The 21,134-nt window shown below is 40.8% G+C and overlaps 2 protein-coding genes across 2 annotated transcripts in view; one reads left to right on the plus strand and one right to left on the minus strand.

Annotated features, from left to right (window-relative positions):
• Nucleotides 1-1,205: 1,205 nt before the first annotated feature.
• On the minus strand, nucleotides 1,206-18,304 carry Slc25a32 (solute carrier family 25 member 32). The gene is made up of 7 exons (XM_021216849.1): nucleotides 17,931-18,304; nucleotides 11,680-11,830; nucleotides 8,646-8,731; nucleotides 6,474-6,634; nucleotides 4,882-4,995; nucleotides 4,458-4,603; nucleotides 1,206-3,041 (listed from the first exon to the last, which is right to left on the minus strand). Exons 1-7 carry the CDS (start codon nucleotides 18,082-18,084, stop codon nucleotides 2,903-2,905), a joined length of 951 nt encoding a protein of 316 aa, XP_021072508.1. The 5' UTR covers nucleotides 18,085-18,304; the 3' UTR covers nucleotides 1,206-2,902.
• Nucleotides 18,305-18,471: 167 nt separating this feature from the next.
• Dcaf13 (DDB1 and CUL4 associated factor 13) overlaps nucleotides 18,472-21,134 on the plus strand; it is a 36,271-nt gene continuing 33,608 nt past the window's right edge. The window contains exon 1 of the mRNA XM_021216777.1: nucleotides 18,472-18,647. Coding sequence (XP_021072436.1) covers nucleotides 18,578-18,647 — 70 coding nt within the window. The 5' untranslated portion in view covers nucleotides 18,472-18,577. The remainder of the gene's footprint in view (nucleotides 18,648-21,134) is intronic.

Genomic DNA, 21,134 nt, shown 5'->3' on the forward strand with positions numbered 1-21,134 from the left:
CTACAATACTGGGTAAGAACTGGCTTCTGTTTATGTTAATTAGCCCAGCTACTGCATTACACTCTTTATTTGGATTCATTTAATTCATCAAAGTGTAGCTATGTACTTTAAATTGTTCATTTGCTGCACACACTGCTGGTGACATATGCAGATTCGCTTTTGGGGGCCATGGGTACTAACAGCTCATATCTCAACTCTTTGTAAAACTGCCCTTGCTAGTAATACCTTGGCACCCTTTCCCCCATACAACTAGCTTCCCTAAGTCGATGACTACTTGCTTCTAGCATGGTAGCATACACCTTTAATCCTAGGACTAGGAGGCAGAGGTATAGGATCTCTGTGTTTGAGGTTAATCTGGTCTCAAAACAACCTATTGTTCAATCCATTCCTTGTACTCTGTACTGTCAGGCTAAGGCTATCTATTCCTCTGTATGTAGACCAGGCTGGCCTCAGACTGAAGAGATCTACCTGCCTCTACTTCCCAAGTGTTGGGATTAAAGGTGTGTGCCACCAGATTTCTTAAAGCATTTATTCTGTCATTTCACTAAGAATGTCCTCTTTGGGAATCACTAGGACTAATCTAACACCATTTTACAAATAAAGGTGCTTAAGACAGGAGTGAAATGTTTGTCTTAGGTCAAACAGAAAACCAGAAAACGAAAATCTGAAGTGAGCCTGATTCTCCAACCTGTAATCTCAACAAACTGCAATGGCCCCATCGTTAACCTGCTCTCCACCAGCTTAACTCTTGCTTCAGGGCCTGGATGGCTCCCATACGCTCCTAACGTGGCGACATCACTCTCACCGTGGCTCTTGTGTTATAGCATTCAGTATCCGCAACTCTATTATGCATATACGTATCCTTTATCACGAGCTCCATTAGCTTGCTTACTGCTATGCCATCAGTGCCCAGCAGTCCCCCCAACACAGAGGAAGTACCCCCAAGTTCGTGGCTGAATGAGTAGCAGAGCTCTTACAGGGAACTGTATTACCTACCCTGCATGTTCATATGTCAACAGAAAGCTGTAGTAACCCAGGGCTGTACAGAGAAACCCTGTCTCGAAAAAACTTAAAAAAAAAAAAAAAAAAAAAAAAAATCTTTAAAAAAAATCTGTAGTAACACATTTATTATGCAAGCTTATAATCTCTCAGAGGACAAGAATTGTCTTACTAATTTGAGGCAGATAGAACTCAAGTGATTGTTGTACTTCTAAAACTTTAATATCAACTATAGCTTGCCTTTCTATACAGACATCAGGGTAAATCCCATGCAACTATGAAATACATAATTTATAAAATATTCTGAAGTTATTTACCTGGGAGATCTGAATTACAAATTATATTTCTCATCATTTAAATATTCCTGTAGGCTGTAGTTCTTTGTATTTACTTACTAGTATAAGTAACTAACTTACACTAAATTGTGTATTTTATTCTGTAACAAAAATTTGAGATACCCAAATAAAGTGTAGATATAGCCATGACTGTGTTTAAAATAGTAATTTTGAAATTTCTAAGAATTCCTGGGAATATTAATTCATTGTCCCCAAATTTCAAAGAGTTACATGCCAGGAATTTGCAAATGCCGAAAAACTTGCTTTTTGTTACGGTATATTGTGATTTTAAAATATTTCAATTTTGCTGAATAAACAAACATACTTAAAAAATAAAGGTAAAAAAATAAAGGTAAAGGATATTATAGCAAACACCATTTTTATAAATATAAATTATCTTTTCATTTTTTATTTTCAAAACAATTCTATTTGCAAAATATAAAAAATAGGCTTATTTTCAAAGAACCCTTTAAATACAGCTTTGATCAGAATGATTTATTTACAAAAAATAGAGGCTAGTGCAGCAGTACTGACAGTTGCTCACCACAAGAGTTAGTATTATCAGTCTAGCATCCTTCAGGAGCAGGCCTTTTACCTGGAGATCTACAATGACACAGAAATCAAACCAGTAATGGCCACAGACAAATGCAATTTGTATTTCAACCTGAATTTGAGCAACCAATGTAGACAAATCAATTATTTGGAATCTGGAACCATAAATCTAAAAATGAAGGGAAATGGAATGCTTGTTTCTATTCAGTTTTTCAACAAACTTACAGCAAACATTCTATCTCTGTGAAACATGAGCCAGCATTTCTGATGAGGGATTTGTAACTACACATGCTAAATAAAGGCTTCACCGGATGCTGGAAGTTCAGGTTTTATACACCCTAACCACACACTAAGTGTTTGTGGCCAAAATACAAGGTCTGTGTCCAGAATCTCCCTGTAAATAATTAAGCAATGGAACGGCAAAAGGTGCTAGATATTTCTCAGAAAAATACATGACTTCTCCAATTTCTGTACTTAGTGTGTTCCAGTTGGATTAAAATAAAGCACATCTATAACAGACTTTTTTCTAACAAAAATATCCCCATTCAAAATGGGCTAGATTTGGATAATACCTTATTTGTAAGTTCTCCAAGTTTAATTTACCCTTTAAATATAGTCATTCTTGTAAGAAGCCAGTTCCTTGCTATTGCACATGGTCAGTTTTAAAGCCAATCCAGGCAAGAGAGTTCAGAAAAAAAAGAACATTCATCAAATTATTTACAAATATTGCAAATGAGTTTCTCCCTGAATAACAAAATAGAAGATCCTGTACATTTCGCAGTGGTTATCAGTTGCAACGTCAGGCAGATGGCACCCACTCCAGGTAGGGGCAGCTAAGCTCCACACACACAGGGAGATGCAAAGAGCAAAAGACATCAAGATGACTCAGCAGTCCTTCCACTGGTAACACAGACATGGGATTACAGCTATGTAGCTCTGCAGAACTCTTCTGAGCTTTGTGCTTCAAACACAAAGGAGTTGGCTGTTGCCTCAAGAACATACACTGGGATCTTCTTTTAGCTCACTTTCTTTTGTCTAAGGTCACACAAAAAGTGAGAGACATTTTCATAAACCACGAAGGTGATGCAGCAGGCTGGAGTCACTCTAATCAGATTGGGGGCAATTCCTTTGTAAAATCCACCGATGCCTTCTTTCCTTTAAAGGAGAAGAGATACACACTTACTATCCTAAGCAGCCAGTGTGAATACATAAGCACTTCATTAGCACAGAGCACAGAAGATGCAGTCAAGCCTCGCCCCACTTACAGGGGGGCTGAGACCACTGGATGATACCTTGAAGGGATATCATCTATAAGCTCTTTATAAATCTTTATGGGGCAAGGACACCTTAAAACACAACTGTACCGTAAGTACTATATTTTTAGTGATACATTCCAATGTTTTTAAGTGGATGACAAAGCTGACAAAACAGATCTAACTTAACCACCTCTCTTGGCAGCCAGGTGTGGTGGTTCAGGTCTATAATCTTAGTTCTGAGGAGGGAGATGAGACAGGAGGGGTTGCTACAAGTCTAATGCCTATCAAGTCAGTCTGGGCTAGACACTAAGCACCATGCTAATGAGAGCTGTATCCCAAAGACTCTATCTCAAACAAACATGCGTGTTTGCAATCAGTATGTCCATTATTGATATGTGGTACACAAAACTAAATATATCTCATATAAAAATAAAATTTTATTTCCTTAATACCTAAAATAGGGAAAAAGGCCTAGTAAGTTAACATAGATTTCCAGAATCTCTTTTAAAAAATAATTTTATATTGCCACTGCAGTCTCCCCTTCCTCTTCTCTCCTCCTAATTCTTAACCCACATCTCCTCTCACCCCACATCCACTCCTCCATTTCTCTTCAGAAAAGAGCAGGCCTCCCATGATACCAACCAACCTTGGCATATCAAGCAAGCTGCACTAAGACTAGGTTCATCACCTACTGAGGCTAGACAAGGCCGCCCAGCTAGGGGAAGGGGAGCCAAAGGCAGGCAATGTAGTCAGACTCAGCCCCTGCTCCTGGCTTCAAACAGTGAACTAAATTCAAACACAGTCTCTTCAGGACTTTTAGAATTAAAGGGAAATGCAAGGGAAGTCTACTTATAATAATCTAATTATTCATGTATAATCTCTTCTACTCAGAGACAAGTACTTATAAAAGTTACAGCATCAGTCGTAGATACAGGCCGTTTCAAACATATTTAACTAGCTTTCTGACTACTTACATCCAATGTCAATCAAATATTTTGAGATTTAAATTCTGTGCTGATATCTTTTCAAAGCACTTATTTCTGTTTCTTTTTTTTTTTTTCCTTTTTCTTTTTTCTTTTTTTTTTAGTAACAACTCTGTGAGCCCAAACAGTCTTATTTTACAAATGAGGAAACCAGGCTTCAGAAACATTGTTTTACCATGACATATACAAGTACACAGGAAAGCAAGGACAGCCACATTTTTCTTTTCCACAGCAGACTGGCCAGACGAGTCCTAGAAACTAGTATGGAGTGAATAGTCGGGGCACGCAAGGCAATTCTGGGGCAGCTCTGATGTTTCCACGCGTGCTCTCACCTCCACGTCTTTGTGATCACATCTGTTACACCACCATAAGCCACATGCTGATCCTGAAGGCGGGCTCTCACAACCTGATATGGGTATGTTGCTGCTACGGCAAATATTTTGGATAGTGCTGCAACAGAGATGTATTCTGCTGTACTCTAAAATGAGAACATAAGCAGGGTCTCTTTAAAAGCAAAAAGTACATAAAAAAAAAAATCTATAAAAAATACCATTATCTCTTTAACACGAGGTCTATTTAATATGGGGTTCTATTTAACATCTGTGCCATCAGCTTATAAAATATTTAACTGTTAGTTAAATTAGTGACAGAATATTTATTATGATAGCAATATTGTCAAAGTAAACACATTGTAAAAACCTCTACCTACTTAGTGCTCACAAAAGTAAATGACATTACTTTAAATAATTATCTTACCAGCTGGGCTTCTGGTAATCTATTGATGTATTTGTTGTACTTCAACTTTAGCAACTCATATGCCATAAACTGAAGGGCACCATGTGATGTTCCAAACAGCCCAGGGACAAATCCCTGAAGGGAAAGATAAGTCATATTTAACACATATTATGTTTATACTACATTAAATATATTATAAACGTATGCATTTAACACACGTGAGATACATACACACACATACATATGTATGTATACATACATGACATAGATCTTAAGAACAGTACTGCTTTCTCCTTTTTAAGCTGTTTGGATTTTCATAGGTTATTTTTCTTTAAATAGTATACATATGAACACAAAAAAGATCCACACTATTAAGAATTGGTATTTTTAAACAGGAGGTTAAATTTAGTAAAGGAAGTAAAGCTAATAATATTTCAAAAGACTGTACATGGGTATTCTAAAAGAACAGGGTAAGAAACGATGAAAGGAAATACAGAACTGAATAATATAATTGTAAATAAAATTGCCCATAGATCTATAACCTTGAGTTTATATGCTTAAAATTTAATACAATTACTTCAGCCTAAATTTTATATTTATATATGTATGTATACTTATATAATTAATAATTTTAAACAATGTACATATTTTAATGAGGATAAGCAAAAAAGACAGAAAAAGACTGTGGTAGTTAATTCTTCCCTGTGAGCATGACTGGGGAGATCCCTGTGGGTATGTACAGGGTGGCACACACGCCCCAGACACAGAGATACAGATAGACACATCCTGGGGGCTGGAGCCTGGAGAGGGCAGCAGGACTTCCTCTTTTCCAAGCATGGAGCTGCCCTGCTCTGCCTGCCCTCCCCACAGACGACACCTCTAAAACTGCAAGCCATGGAAGTTCTCCCTTCTCTAGTTGTTTCTCTCATACATTGTGGCCACAGCCATGCAAAGGTAACTACACCAAGAGAAATTAAGGCAAGAGAAAAAAGTACAAAATTGGAAACAGATCTTGCTGCCACTAAGAAAAAGTTTAAAAATACTGCATTCAGTTCCTAGCACTGAAAAAAACCAGGCAAGGTGTTGAATTTTTCTTTTGGTTATTATTTTTAAATTCATGGTGTATGTATAGTTAGTAAAAATAAGATCCTGTTAAGACTCACTGATCTCTTCTTTATATATTATCAGAGACAACTCCCAAGGGCTACAAGAAATGGGTGATCTAACTGCATGGCTCACTAAAAAGATAGCTGACAAAGGTTTACACCAATGAAGACAGCTTACAGTAATTAAGAAGCATAGCTTGGAGTACAATTTCAATATTATAAACAAGATTTCGGTTCACCCGATTATTTCCTACATATGTTTGCCTTCTTTTTAGGACAAATAGAGGTCATTTAGAAGTGAAACAAAGGAGATGGTTTCCAAGGCAAGAAAAACCAGCATGGTGAAACATCCGAGCCTTCCGTAGTCTTGGATAGGAAGACTGAGCGTTGAAGACAGTCTGGGCTAGCTAGCAAGGCTTTGTCTCACAAACAAAGCAAAAGCAAAAACAAAAGTTAGCATTAACTGCAATTTCCAGTATTCAAAATATATTCATGATAATTTGTTACCTTGTACAATCCACGCACACCTTCATATTTATATATTTTCACAAGTGCATCAAACATTCCTTTATACTGTCTCTGTGAAGGGTTAGCAACACCACCATATTGTAACATAAGGCGAGTTTTCGTCACCCATAATGGGTTTGTAATGCAGAGAGTCATGGCTCCTAAAATCATATTTAAAGAATAATTAGCAAAAAGGTACTGTTTCATGCAATCCAGATTAAGAATAGTTCATTAGATAAAGAACATTTTTTTCAAATGTGCACATAAGCATAAAGAAGGTCCATGTGATCAAGAACTGGGGCATAGCCAGGTGTAGTGGTGCATACTGTAATCCCAGAACTTGAGGCAGAGGCAGAGGAGGCAGAGGAGGCAGAGGAGGCAGAGGCAGAGGCAGAGGCAGAGGCAGAGGCAGAGGCAGAGGCAGAGGCAGAGGCAGAGGCAGAGGCAGAGGCAGAGGCAGAGGCAGAGGCAGANCAGGCGGATCTCTATGAGTTGAAGGCCAGTCTGGTCTACAGAGTGAGTTCTACAACAGCCCAAGCTACAGAGTGAATCCCTGTCATAAAAACAAAAATAAAACAACAGAATCATTGGGCATAAGTAGGACACTAAATTTAATTAATAAAATGGGAACAATGATATTCCAATCAGCTGAACACAGGTATAAAGTGAACAAGGCATGACGAGGCTCTATCTGAAATAGGGAGATGTGGGCTCTTTGGCACTGCCAAGAGTCACAAGAAAACTTCGTTGTGACTGTCAAAAATGTTCCTCCTGTGGTCAGTGAGAGGTAAATTAAGAGATAAAATGTAATAGCTTCTTTGTAAGGACAGAGCAAAGCTCTCCAGACTCCTAAACCATGCAGCCTGGCAGAGACTAGGTTTTAGGAGTCACACATTAAACAGAGGGGCTATGGTTTAGGGGAGGAGAAAGAAACAGGAGTATGGTTCCTCAAGCTGCATGTGTGCATATTATGTCTGCCCAAGATCTGTCACAATCCGCCTCAAATCCTTTCAAAAGTCTAATAAGGCACATTCTATAATCTTTACAGAAGTGATCATTTTGCTAACAATCTCATCTGGTGACACATGTGGTACACCCCAGCAGCTGGGAGGCAGTGTCAGAAAGATCACTGCAAGGCCAGCCTGGGCATCTTATATGTAACTATATTTTAAACAACCAACCAACCAACCAGCCAAAACAAACCAACCAAAACCGACCAACCTCCTGCCCTATCAAAAAATACATCTGGTTAAAATTTTCATTTGTTGAGCTTCTTTTTAGTAAATAAATATCAAATTCTATCATGATTTGGGTCTCTGCATGTGACTAGGTATTTGAAAATTAAGACATTTCTTGCTTTAAAAGAACTGGTAATATGAACAAACACAATGGATCAAAATAGGTTTTATGGAAATTCAGTCTCACTGTTTTTTCTTGATGGAACACATAGGGGAGCAAAAGAATAAAGTTACTAAGCTACAGAATTTGAAAACACCATAACTAAATCATCTCTTAATAATTTTTCAAGTGCTGGAGAGATGGCTCAGTGGTTAAGATCACTGACTGCTCTTCTGAAGGTCCTGAGTTCAAATCCCAGTAACTATGGATGGTGGCTCACAACCATCCGTAATGAGATCTGATGTCCATTTTTCAAAAATTACTTTATGTGAGTGTTTTTCCTCCCTCTCTCTCTCTCTCTCTCTCTCTCTCTCTCTCTCTCTCTCTCTCTCTCTCTCTCTCTCTCTGTAGTATATGTATATATAGTACTCCATGTATACATATAGTGCTCTCAGAGGCCAGAAGAGGGTGTCAGATGCCTTGGAACTGCCGTTACTAATGGCTGAACCACCCCGTGGGGGCTAGGAATCTAACCTGGGTCCCCTGAAGATCAGCCCTTGCTTTTAAGTGCTAAGCCACCTCTCCAGCCCCAACCAAATCAGCCGAGTCTAGAGATTTCTAACTTCGTATGATTAAATGAGCACATTTAAACCTCTAATGTTTAACAAGGAATTGGGAGACTTTTATTTTAAAGAAAAGAAAAGTCAAGTGTGGAGGTAAAAGGCCACAAGCCCAATCTGGGCCAGAGCGAGGACCTGTACTCAAACATACTTGGCATCCCAATCCCCGCCCAGGGAATTTAACTTGTTAGATGATATTATATTATTGCCTTACCAGCTTCAGCAGCCGAGACGAGGTACTCTAATGGCTCTAACTGCTCGGTTCTTCCCTCTGTCTTATACGATTTGATGGCATTGTAACTACAAATATTAAACATAGGCCAAGTTTAATCTGAACATGCGTCATAAAGCAACAGTACATGTAAAAGCATAATCCCCAAAGCAAAAATCAATGCATAATGAAACCACAAATTAAGGCTCACTTAAGGATGGATATGCCAAGAATGGCTCACCGTGGGATTATACCACCCTCCCCATAAAAGAATATGCCTAGCAATATGTATGTGAAATGTTCTAATTACTCCTATGGTGCCAGGGACCTGCTCCAGCCTTTAGGGGAACCGTACTGGGTGGGACACTGCACCGGATGAAGGTCAAAGACTGGTGATTTCTAGCCTTATAATCTTATTATTTGTGCTTTAATAAGCACTGTTTTTGTTTTGTTTTGTTTTTCCTTTTTTTTCTTCTGTAACCCTTTTGTGCTAATCAGCAATGGTTTTCTTTCTCTCCTTTCTCCTTTCTCTCCTGCTCTGGCCAGGTGAGAGGCTCAGAACTCATTAACTCTTTGTGGACCAGAGAGAAAAGAAAAGAATTAAAATCTTTTATACAGGTAGAGTCTCTCTCTCTCTCTCTCTCTCTCTCTCTCTCTCTCTCTCTCTCTCTCTCACACACACACACACACACACACACACACACACACACATCGTGGTGCGCACTAGGCTCCGCACCACGATGTACAACGTCCACAAGCAGAAGGCGTGCGCCACCACACCCGGCCGGATGGGGCTCTTTAATGTCACACTTTATTCCTTCTCTCTGGCCTTCTTATATCTTCTTGGGCAAAAGTTCTTTAAATTACCTCATAGATAAAATGTTACACAAAGAGGGAATTATAGAAGGATGTTGATATTAAGTTCAAAGCATTGTTTCAATCTATAACCTCATTATAAGTTCAAAGCAACAGTTTCCCATGGCCTCGTTTTATCATAGAGCACACCTATGGCTTCATCCTTGGTTCTGATCTAGAACGCTTTTCCTCGATCACAAGTTTGTCCCAAGCCTATTTCTCTTTTTAGTATAATTGTGAAAGCTCACTGTATTCCTAATTATACAGCCTTTACTTACTATTTTCTATGAGGAGCGGGCACATTTTTTTCTTGATTCTAACTTTATTATATCTTTCTGGAAAAACAACAAAAAAGTCACTTAAAACGTTCTTTCTAAAATTATGTGAAGCTAATCAGGAATTCTATAAAATCATGATCAGGAACTATGAAATCATCAATTTGTCAATACAGCATTACTACATGATGGTATATCTTTGTAGATCTGCAGAAAATCTGCCCAATAGGGTGGGCTAATCACCCAGGAATCATTAGACTATGTACTAATGACAGGAAAAGCATATCAGCTGCAAGAAGAAATCCTGAGTCTCTCGGGAACTTGCCTCTCAGAGCTCAGCCATTGTAGGCCATGCAAAAACCAGTGGCCACCTCTAAGAAAGTCACCTGTTAGCTGGCCTTAGCCTCTCCTAACACTCCTAGATGGCTCCTGACACTTCAACAATTAATAGCAACAGGAAAAAAACTAGGAGAAGGAGGAGATGCTGTGTCGATATAGACATCAAGAAGAAGCAGACAAAGTCAAGGGGCACCAGACAAACGTATGCTCAGGACCAGTCATCAGCTTTCTGATGAGTAAGAGAAAACATGCACCAGGCAGACCCCTTTCACAGCTTGTCCTATTCGGGATATATTCTCTCTGTCTCTCTGTCTCTGTCTCTGTCTCTCTCTCTTTGACTTTTGTATAGATTAAATGCTTTCCTTTGTAAGAGTTGACTTGGTCTCTTCACAGCAATATAACAGTGATTAGGACATACAATGTCCAGCCAGAAGCAGGCTCAACAGCAGCAGCGTGTGCTCCTCTACTGCAGGGTCATGATGCTTTGGACTATGTTCTTTCACACTCAGTAAGGTGAGTGTGCCTGCTCAGGAGCACACTTGCAGCGGTTCCTTTAAGGAGAATGCAGTAGGAGTTATTCCAAATAGCAATGACGTCTAAAAGGTCATTAAGCTATGAAGATGTTGGGGTGGGTTAAAAAACAACAACAACAACAACAACAAAAAAAAAAAAAACAAGCTATGAGGAATATATCTCAAACTCTTCTAGGAATCAGGTCATTGCTTTCCCTTCCCAACAGGGATCTCTGGTATATGTGCTTATAGGTGCTCCCAGCTCTATCTCCTCCTGATTTAAACTTTATTATGCATCAAATGCACTTCTCCAAGCCTTCTCAAACAATCTGGAATATTCTGGAATTTAGAATAGCTGAGGATAAATATATAACTATGCTATGATACTTCAATTCTACAGACATTTTCTAGTTTGGGAATATTCTCGAACTAGTCTCTTAAACATGACAATAATAGTTCATTTTATAGGATTGAATTTATTATAGACTGAAATTGTGAGATTTATCTTAAAAAACAGTTTCAGGTTCCTACTGTAACACTTACAAAATCACTAACAGACAACAGGTTTAGTCACCTTTTCCTAATCTATTTTGGCTGTTAAACAAGTGCTTAAGAATACTAACATGGTCCCTGGGAATTCCTGAAGTTGTACGGTATCACCATGAGCTATACAGAGTTATCACTGGCTTTCACTAAAATAGATGTAGAGTGTTACCATGAGTTACAGAGTTAGCACTGGCTTTAACTAAAGCAGAGCTCTTTAGTGTGTCAGCACTCCACTGATCACAGCGCTCAGCTCAACACTTCAACTTTCCTGAATTCAGCTCAAAGCAACATTTCTGCAAATCTCCTATCTCATCCTGTTATCTTGTTCCTATTAGAACTCTGTTCTGGGTCAAATATCTCTGATAACAGCTGGCAGACAAGATTGCTTCCCAATCCTGCCAATCCAAAAAGTCTGATTAGATGACTCATCAGTTTAAAAAGAGGTGATAAGCAGAAATCATTAAAATAACGATCCTCTTCAATTCTGTGAAATCCCCCAGATCTACTCACAAGAAAAAGTAGAGTCCCCAGGATAAACCGGCACCCCACACATTCGGGGTTACTCCTTGATAAAGTCCTCGTAGTCCATCAACTTTCCAAATGGTAGCCAAGCAATGCAAAATTCCTTTATATTTTGGTCTTACTTCCAGTCCATCACTCACTGCATTGAAGAGCATACAGGTGAGAAGGGATGCTGCCCATGAACCACATATAGACACAGCACATAATCAGATCCACAAGGAAATATACTCACCAAGAAAACCTTGGGTAGAGGAAATTGTTTTTAGGATATTTGGTATTTTTTGATTAGAACATCTGTCAATTTACCAAAGTATTCAGCCAGAGCATATTAAAACCTCTAATATTTTAGGAAGTAACCTTTAACCCAAAACACTTGTATGCTTGTTACAGATACTCAAGATTATAAACTCTATAAATGCATGTTTGAAACTATGACTCAGGGTGTAGGAAACTGTTCAGTGGCTTGGAATAAACACACTTTGCTCTTGTAGAGAACCTGGGTGTGACCCTCAGCACCCCCATGGTGGGCCACAACCACTGTAATGCCAGTTCCAGGGTCTGACATCCTCTTGTGAACTCTGTAGGTACCAGCCACGAAACTGGTACATATGCATTCATTCAGGCAAAACACTTGTACATATTCAATAAAACAAAATGAAATACACAGATGACTTAAAAAACACACAAAGAAACAAAGCCTAGTTGGCTGCTTCGACTCTATCAAGAATGCCAGCAGCGCCTGAGGGGCAGCGAAGGGATGAGGAAGGGCAGCCTACGGGATATTCTTTCTCTACTAACACATCCACACCTCACTCAGAATATGAAGCTCGTACCACCCGAGTGGCTCAACAATAAGGCACTACGGTTTACAGAGATGCTTGTGCCCCTGAGGACCAGTCGCCAGACTCGCCCTTTCCTATTTACTAAACAATCTTTTTTAAAAAAGTCCTTTATATCTTTTTATTGTACCACATAAAAAGTAGCATTTTGAAGTACAGAATGCCACTATGCCTAGCTATATTTGGCATTTATTTTTATTTTGCTTCTGTAGGAAATGGAAAATACATTTGAATAAGGTAATTTGAGGAAATGAAGGTGACTTAACAGGTTGTAGGAAAACATGGAACAATGCAGTCTCAACAACCGCTGGGTTGTCTTCAGAAGGCACTTACCCCTGGAAGTGGACCATGAAGTGTCTGGTAATAGGGAACACTCCGCCGTATCATGCACAGGACACCAGATTACACAGCCACACCCACATATAAAGGCCCACAGTACAAGACAGCAAGTTTACTTGACTGAGCTTTGCATGCTCCCCTCTCTAGGCATCACAAGCACCTCTCCTTGCTATTAAACCTGTACAAGATGCCGAGACACTGCGGCCACCATTCCTCTCACAGCCATTCCATCACTTCTACACTCACTCTCCTCTCTCACAGTCAACTCTTCCTAATCTTTTACATCCATATTTTAGGTCTAGCATGTAAAAAGGAGATTATCACAGCATTTTTGTATGCATGTATCATTATACTTTTTTTTTTTTTTGAGATAGGGTTTTTCTGTGTAGCCCTGGCAGTTCTGGAACTTACTCTATAGATATACTCTTTTTATTTCAGCCTTCTCTCCTACTACCCTCTCTTGTATGCCCTGTTCCCTCTGTCTGGTTTGCTCATCTTCTTACTAGTAAAATGTTCTCTAAAGGATATCCTATAAAGTGATTTGTATAGGTTCTTATTACTTCTTTATCATTAGCCATTAGAAAGGGAGTGATATAGGTTAAAGGGTATAAATATAAATTTAAAATACAGTGAAAGTACCTTCCAAAAGAGTTCACACAAATTATAGTCCTTTACATGTAAGCATGCCCAGTTCTCTGCCCCCCACCGACCCTGTACTGAATGGAGTCTGGCAAAGAAGATTCATCTCTGTTTACCAGTGCCATGCAAAGGTGGAACAGTCAGTTTCTTTCATCATTAACCTGTCAACATTACACTACAAAATGAGATTAAAGTGCACTGGGCTTCAGGAGAAGCCTGGGTTGGATATCAAATTCCCTTTATTAATTACATGATCTTACCCTCTCTGAGTGCCAGTGTCCTCCTTTGTAAAGTGGGTACATCATCCTAAGTTTTGTAAGGTTTACACAAAACACTAACCTTCAGATAGCAGGGCCATTTGCCTAGGAGAGGCATTTTGCAACATACATGCTTCTGATGTGCCCCTTGGGTTTTGTGCCTCTCATTCTGTACAGATTTTCTTGTTCTGGGCAGCTTTCCAGTTTTCTCTCAATAATAAGCTCACAATTCAATTGTGAGACAAAAGGTAAAACACCCCTGCTTTTCATGGCCATAAACCAATGCTTGCTTTATTGTTTTAAGAAGTTAATCTTAGTAATAACTGTGTGGATAATAGATAAGAATGGTTACACACTGGTCTTCAGAAGGTGGACAGGTTTTATAGCTAGATAGGACATCTTCTGTGAAGAAAACTGGAGATTTGCGGGGCACAAATGTTGGACTGGTGGAGAAAGGAATATTAGTTTGGAAGGAAGGGTGGGTATGGGGATGAGAGCTTTTCAGGAGTGATTTGTATTATCTCCAAAGTTCAGGTAAAGTTGTAGTTCTGAACAGGACTACACAGAAGACAGGGCCTTTAAGGAAGGAATTAAGCTTAAAGGGCTATTTGTAAGCCAAGGAAAGGCTCTCACTAGAAACCACCTGACTAGCATCTTGACCCTGGTGATCCTTCCAGTCCCCAAATCCCAAGAGAAAAATAACCTTTTTGTTGTTTAAGCCAAACTGTTTGTAGTGGTATTTTGTTACAGCTCAAACTTCAAAGGTACTAGGAGCGGGGGGGGGGGGGAACTAAAATAATCACATACATGTTTTGACAAAGGAAATTACTCCTTTCTTTTTCTAATTTTTAAAAAATGCCAAGGACCAGCCTTGGCTAGGTCCGGGCTCAACAAAAGAGAATATAGTAATTGCTCTACTATTAAGGCAAAATTTTTCATTAAGTATATACATACATGCTTAAAAAAAAAGAAAAAGAAAATTGTGGTGTCCTCAGGTAGAATGAATTTGAAGGCAGAGAAAACAAGAGATGAAGTCCTGAATGAGTTTCCCTGCTGTCACATAGAAGTTGTATACACAGTGAGTTTTTAGACTAAATGACCTGAGGAATTTCATGAAAACAGTGATCTCACATCACCATAATGGCTAGTGGTTTAACACTGAAAGATTCCAGGAGACAGTAACTGAACAAAAAAGTTGGCATACTGAAGGAGCCAAGACAGAAGACATTAGGTTTTAAATTATTTCTGAAGAACAGCAACAAGTACACTGGCTTTAGAAATGATGTATGTGGTCCCACCGTCCCAGGACACAGTGTTTCCCTCCTTCTCTTGGCACACCTGAAGAACTCGTTTCTTACTTAGTGAATACATTCCCTTCCCTCATGCTTTGTGTGGATGGTTTGTTTCCACTTTTTCTGTAATACTAGGTTTTGAGCTTCAGACCTGCGGGTGCCTCAACCTAAGACCTAAGGTAACAGTCCATCACTGAGCTCATTCAGTGCCCATTCCCAACCTCTTTCAACAGCATCTGTCTCGGCTGCTTTGTGTTTCATTGCAGAGAGTGCCACTGCTTTGCCAGGCCTAATTCTGCATCCCTGTAACTTTTCTTAGGACCAATTCACAGTGAGCACCTCCCCTCCCATAGGAAGCTTAACGAATTCCTTCACCTTTCTCAGATAACATTTCTACTTTTTTTTTTTTTTTTTTTTTTTAAAACTGTCAACACTGGAGCTCCGGTTTACTTGGGAGTCAATTAATTGTTTGGTTTTACAGCATATGCATTCAGGATTAACCTTCCTCACCACTGCTAGACAGTAGTTTTAATAAGTGGGTTTAATTATATGGAAGCACAAAATGTAGGCATTATTCAGTACTGATGCTTATTGATGAGTTATTGCTGTATTGGTTAGTTTTATGTCAGCTCAGCACAGCTAGAGTTATTTGGGAGGAACCTCAGTTGAGAAAGTGCCTTCATCCAGATGGCCTGTAGGCAAGTCTATAGAACATTTTCTTGACTACTAGTGGGGATGAGCCCAGCCCACAGTGTGGAGGTGGGGATGCCACCCTCAATTCTACCCTGACTGCAGGAAGTCTTAGTTGTACAAGAAGCAAGTGAGCAAGCCGTGAGGAGCAAGCCAGCAAGCAGCACTCCTCCACAGTCTCTGCATCAGTTCCTCCTTCAGGCTGCTCCCTTCAGTTTCTGCCCCGACTTCCTTGGCTGATGGCTGATAAAGCTGTAAGGAATCAACCCTTTCCTTCCCAAGGTGCTCTTGTCATGGTATGTTATCACAGCAATTAGAAACCCTAACTAAAAAATTGACACAACATTTCACTGTTATCTTCTTTAGTTTCTTCCTTTCACCATTCAGTCAAACTGCAGGCTTTACCACTACACACACTTGCTCTGCTGTGGGAAGGACTTCAATTAGGGGTTACTATCTACTCTTAATCCTGTATTCTGTTACTAATCACTTTATCTACCCTACAAGTTTCCAATACTCTTCTCACGTTAAGATAATGAGTCTTCTCAGGTACCAAGAACTGCCTTTCCTCAACCTAGACAGCTCTGTAGCACTGTCCAAAACCCAACCTGTGGCCAACCCTCAGTCTCAGCTCCCCATCTTCTGCTCCTAGAGAAAGCTGTGTCAGAGGGACACCAAGCCACAGACCTACATCTCAAGAAGTCCAAGACTATTCACGTTCAAGCCACTGTTAGGGACTCACAAAGGTGCTACAGGGAGTGGGTACAGGGCAGTTTCAGAGTGAAAGTGCTGAACCCAAACCTCAGATTGCTATTTACCATCTTGTGACTTGGACAACTTACTCAACCCCCTACCATTATCATCTTCGTAAAGGGAATAATAAATGCCTAGTACACGTTCAATCAAAGTTAGTTATCAATGTTTGCAACTATTATAACAATTATTTATAGATGCATATCAAACTCCATGGGAATTATTTCTCTTTAGTGTCTTTTCTAGGATACACTCCACAGGCACCACATATTCTCCACCACAGAATGTCTTATCTCCTCTCTAGCTGTCAAAATATTAATCCTGTTGAGGACTTTAATATGGAACTTTTACAGATATATACAAGCCACCTAAGTTTGTTTTTTAAATATTTACTTTATTATTTTATATTTCGTATGTGTCCCTGGGTGGGTATACACATCTGCTGGCAGAGTCCAGAGATGTGAGGTTTCCCTGGGCCACCTGCTCAAAGTGGGTGCTGAGAACTCAATGTGGGTCCTGTGGAAATGCTGACATCTTTCTGGCACCAGCTTTCTTTATATAGTCTTTTTAGATAGTCTACTTGTACTCTTATTTTGTATTTGAATTTATTCTACTGAGCAACTGATTTCATGTTGTGTAGAATCCTTTTATATAACTTAGGCTAATTACATTTTTAGGTTTCCTAACGATAAGAAACTGTTGGTACTTCTTAGTTCGACTCCACTGTTCCAACAGTAAGACACATACATCAAGTAAACTGAATAAAATTAGAATGCTCTACTAAAGCCATCTCTAAAGATTTGATTTTCAGGAAAAATTTAGTTTGTAATAAATGAAATAACAGAAATGGTTTCTAAATAGTTACCAAGGCTCACCTATGTAATGCAGCTTGGTATTAATTCCTAAAATGCCGTGCTAGTTTTCATATACTTAATTCCCACTTAAATACAGTTATTTAGAGTGTAGAAGCTCCCCCTTCCTTCACCAGACAATGCATATTATAAATACTGCAAACTAAAGAAACCTTAGAGAATATTTTAACCCCAAACTAAGACCTTATTCTCCGAAGGGGACAGTGCACAGCTCAAACACTTGTACTTTCGTTTGACTTTATACAGCCAAACACGTGGCTGCCCTAAGACTTCAAATTACCCCTGAGAGTGAATGACTCGTGAACATGAGGGTCAAATGTGACAACCTCCTTTCTCTCAAACTTCACTCACTTTCCCTATCCTTTAGGGTTAGGGGACAAGGGAAAGCCGGGGTCCCCTTCCTAAATCCTAGCTCCAGGTAGCGCGGGGCGCACAGCATCATTTTCGGGGCTCGCTCCTGGTAGTAGAGTCTGGGGAGACCAGTGTCTCCTCTGGGTGTGAGTGCTTCGCTGGGGCTGGCAGCAAGGGAAGCCGCCCGGGACGTGGGCAGGCTCTTACCAGCGAAGCGGATCTTCACGAGGTCGAGCGGGTGCAGCGCCAGGTTGGACAAGACCCCGCCACTCACGCCAGCCACCAGGTTCTCGTACCGGACGTGGCGGAACACCGCGCTCCACGCCGGCGACCCGGCAGCCGACTGGCCCTGTCCTGTCATGGGCTCCGGGTTCGTCGACACTACGGCGTCCAGCGCCGCCGACGTGGGGCGTGATGTAGTAGCCGCCACCGTGGCGACAGTCGCGGCCCGGGGCCTGAAACCGCAGGACGCGAGCCCACTTCCGGGACCGGAGCCCGGGACGCAGCAGCAGGCAGGTCACACCCGCGGCAAAGCGGCGACCGTGAGAAGCTGCAGAGCCGAGCCAAGCTTGCCTAGCCCCGCCCAGCAGGCCTGGCCCCGCCCACAGCTGCGCGCGCGCGCTCGCCCTCAGGACGCGACGCGAGCGACGGCCGAAGGACCGCCCCCTCCAGCTCCCGACCGGAGAGACTACGGAACGCTGCGAGGGCCAGCTGAGCCATCGGGCTGCGGCTCTGCGGAGCCACGTGACGGGAAGAAGCCCGCGAAAGGCGGAAGTAGTGTGTCTGCGTGGAGGCCCCGGGTAAGTCGAGCCCGGCTTAAAGGCTCCTGGGGTCCGAGACCCAGAGCCGCCAAGATGAAGGTGAAAATGCTGAGCCGGAACCCTGACAACTATGTCCGCGAAACCAAGCTGGACATACAAAGAGGTGAGAGGAGCTGGACCCGGGGAAGGAGCGTCCTCCCGCATTCTTTGGGTCTGGCCAGCTTTTGAGCCGTGAAAGGAGCGGGAGGCCAGCGCTCCGGTCTCGGTTTCCCTCCGCCCAGGCGACTGTGTCCACACGGGGCGGTTGAGGGACAGAACTGCAGATGGCATGTACCTCTACGTCCTTTGTGAGAATTTTCCTCTAGTGGGAAGTATACACGTATACACGCCTTTAATCCCAGCACTCGGGAGGCAGAGGCAGGCGGATCTCTGAGTTCGAGGCCAGCCTGGTCTACACAGAGAAACCCTGTCTCGAAAAACCAGGAAAAAAAAAAAAAAGGTGGAGTTCGAGGCGAACTCATGAGTCAAGCATTCTAAGTTTTTTTTAAAAAAACGTTTTAAAGCTTCGCTTTGGACACATTACTACTTCAGATTACCTACTTCTGCGTGTGGGAAGGAAAAAAAGATGAGAAGAGATTTAAAGCAGCTTGTTTTCTCATAGCTACTCTTGCGAATTTGAGGAGAGAATGGTTAAGATGAAGTTGGTGAGTTTTATTTATCTTTCCTGGTCTGTTTCCCATTAGCATACCGACCCTTAGGTGACCAATGTTGTCTGAGCAGACCCATTGTAACTGAAGACAAGGTAGATATAACCAAGGTATAGAAATCATATCTTTAGAGTAATCGAGAGTGATAGTAACTCTTGGTTACTAGAGATTCTCTCCCCTCCCCCCAGCATTGCTAACGTGTGGTATATGGCCCCCACTCCCAAGGTGTTTTACATGCTAATATTTCTTTTCTTTTTTCTTTTTTTGGTAATATTTCTCAAATGAAAAGTAGATTTGTCCCAAGAGTTTGATATTAATTAGTTTGAATCTTTGAATCTCATTAGTTTTTTTTTCCTTCCACTTTCACCAATCAGCACATTGCTGGTAGATAGCTGTCATGGTTTACACGTGCTTGTCCCAGGGAGTGGCCCTGTTGGAGTGGGTGTGTCACTGTGGGTGTGAGCTTTAATACCCTAGTTCTAGCTGCCTGAAGAGAGCACTCTGCTAGCGGGCCGTCAGATGAAGAGGTAGAACAACTCTCAACTCCTCCCGCACCAGGCATGCCTGGATTTTACAAACCATGTTCTCGCCTTGATGGTAATGGTCTGAACCTCTGAACCTGTAAGCCAGCCCCAACTAAATGTTGTCCTTATAAGAGTTGCCTTGGTCATGGTGTCTGCTCACAGCAGTAAAACCCTAACTAAGACAGTGGCTTACATTACTCTTGCCAATGTGGGTGCATTTTCAGCTTTGTCTTGGAGCTGTACTTGTGTACATATCTTTACATACTTATCCCTCCGTGCACATGCCCTCGGTCCTGCGAATCAGTGTCCTTCTGTGTTTTCAGTACACATTGTTTGGATTTGTCAGTGCTTATCACTTTGTCTCATGATTACATGCTGATTAGCAGGCTTTCCCTCAGACTCTGAGCTTGAAAAGAGAGGGTAGAATTATATTCCTATATGCACAGTGTTTAGACAATTACTCACATAAATAGCTACTTTGTAAGTATCTGAATGAATGAATGAATGAGTGGGTGACAGCTGGGACACAGAATCTTATGCTAGGAGATACAACCCTATTTTAAAGTAACATCTTTTTTCAACAGTATCTCCCTATTTTTATTTTTTTTTTAATAGAAATGTAATAGCAAAACAGAAAAGAAAATTTTTGGAGTGCTATAAAATATAAAGCAAGAAACACATCTGATATATTTTATTTAGTGTTATTTCCTTGTAAATTTTCTGCAGGATTTAAATACTGGGTAAGTACTGGTGAAGCTTTATTTTTGAAATATCCTCGATAGTTTTGATGTGTCTAGTTAATGTGTAAGAGCACCTTACACAAATATATGTAGTTTTATATGAGTTTTAAACTATGGTATCCAGTGCTTATGTGGTATGGCAGGTGCTACATTAGTGTTAGTTGTTTCTGTGTGGCTAGATGAAGGAAGTTGGAAGTGGATACAATGATTATGATTTAGAAGATAAAGTGAATATTTTAAAGGGGGATGTGAGGTTTGGATGAAGGAAGTTGGAAGTGGATACAATGATTATGATTTAGAAGATAAAGTGAATATTTTAAAGGGGGGTGTGAGGTCTGGGTAGATTTGGGTGAAAGTTGAGTCCTGATAGAAAGGCTGCTGTATAGGAGGAAAGTGCAAGGTGGTTTAGGTGACAGGGAGTGAAGGTGCTTGAGCTGAGCTCCAGGAAGTGTTCGAAGCTGATGAGACAGCGAGACTGAGTTATAGAAGACCAGAAGGGGGCTTGAACTTAGTTCTGTACCTCTACAAGTAGGTGTTTAGATGCTACATGACCATGCAGGGATACAGTTAGAACATCATTGTGTTGGGCATATACCCAGAAGATCTTCCAACTGGTAATAAGGACACATGCTCCACTATGTTCATAGCAGCCTTATTTATAATAGCCAGAAGCTGGAAA

This window comes from Mus pahari, chromosome 17 (genome assembly GCF_900095145.1).
Source record: "Mus pahari chromosome 17, PAHARI_EIJ_v1.1, whole genome shotgun sequence".
Lineage (NCBI taxonomy): Eukaryota > Metazoa > Chordata > Mammalia > Rodentia > Muridae > Mus > Mus pahari.

Coding starts and splice junctions, on each gene's coding strand:
- Slc25a32 (XM_021216849.1), bottom strand. CDS start 18,084: ATGACAGGACAGGGCCAGTCGGCTGCCGGGTCGCCGGCGTGGAGCGCG. Junction 11,831..17,930: donor CGTGAAGATCCGCTTCGCTG/GTAAGAGCCTGC, acceptor TCTTCAATGCAG/TGAGTGATGGACTGGAAGTA. Junction 4,604..4,881: donor GATTACCAGAAGCCCAGCTG/GTAAGATAATTA, acceptor TTCTCATTTTAG/AGTACAGCAGAATACATCTC.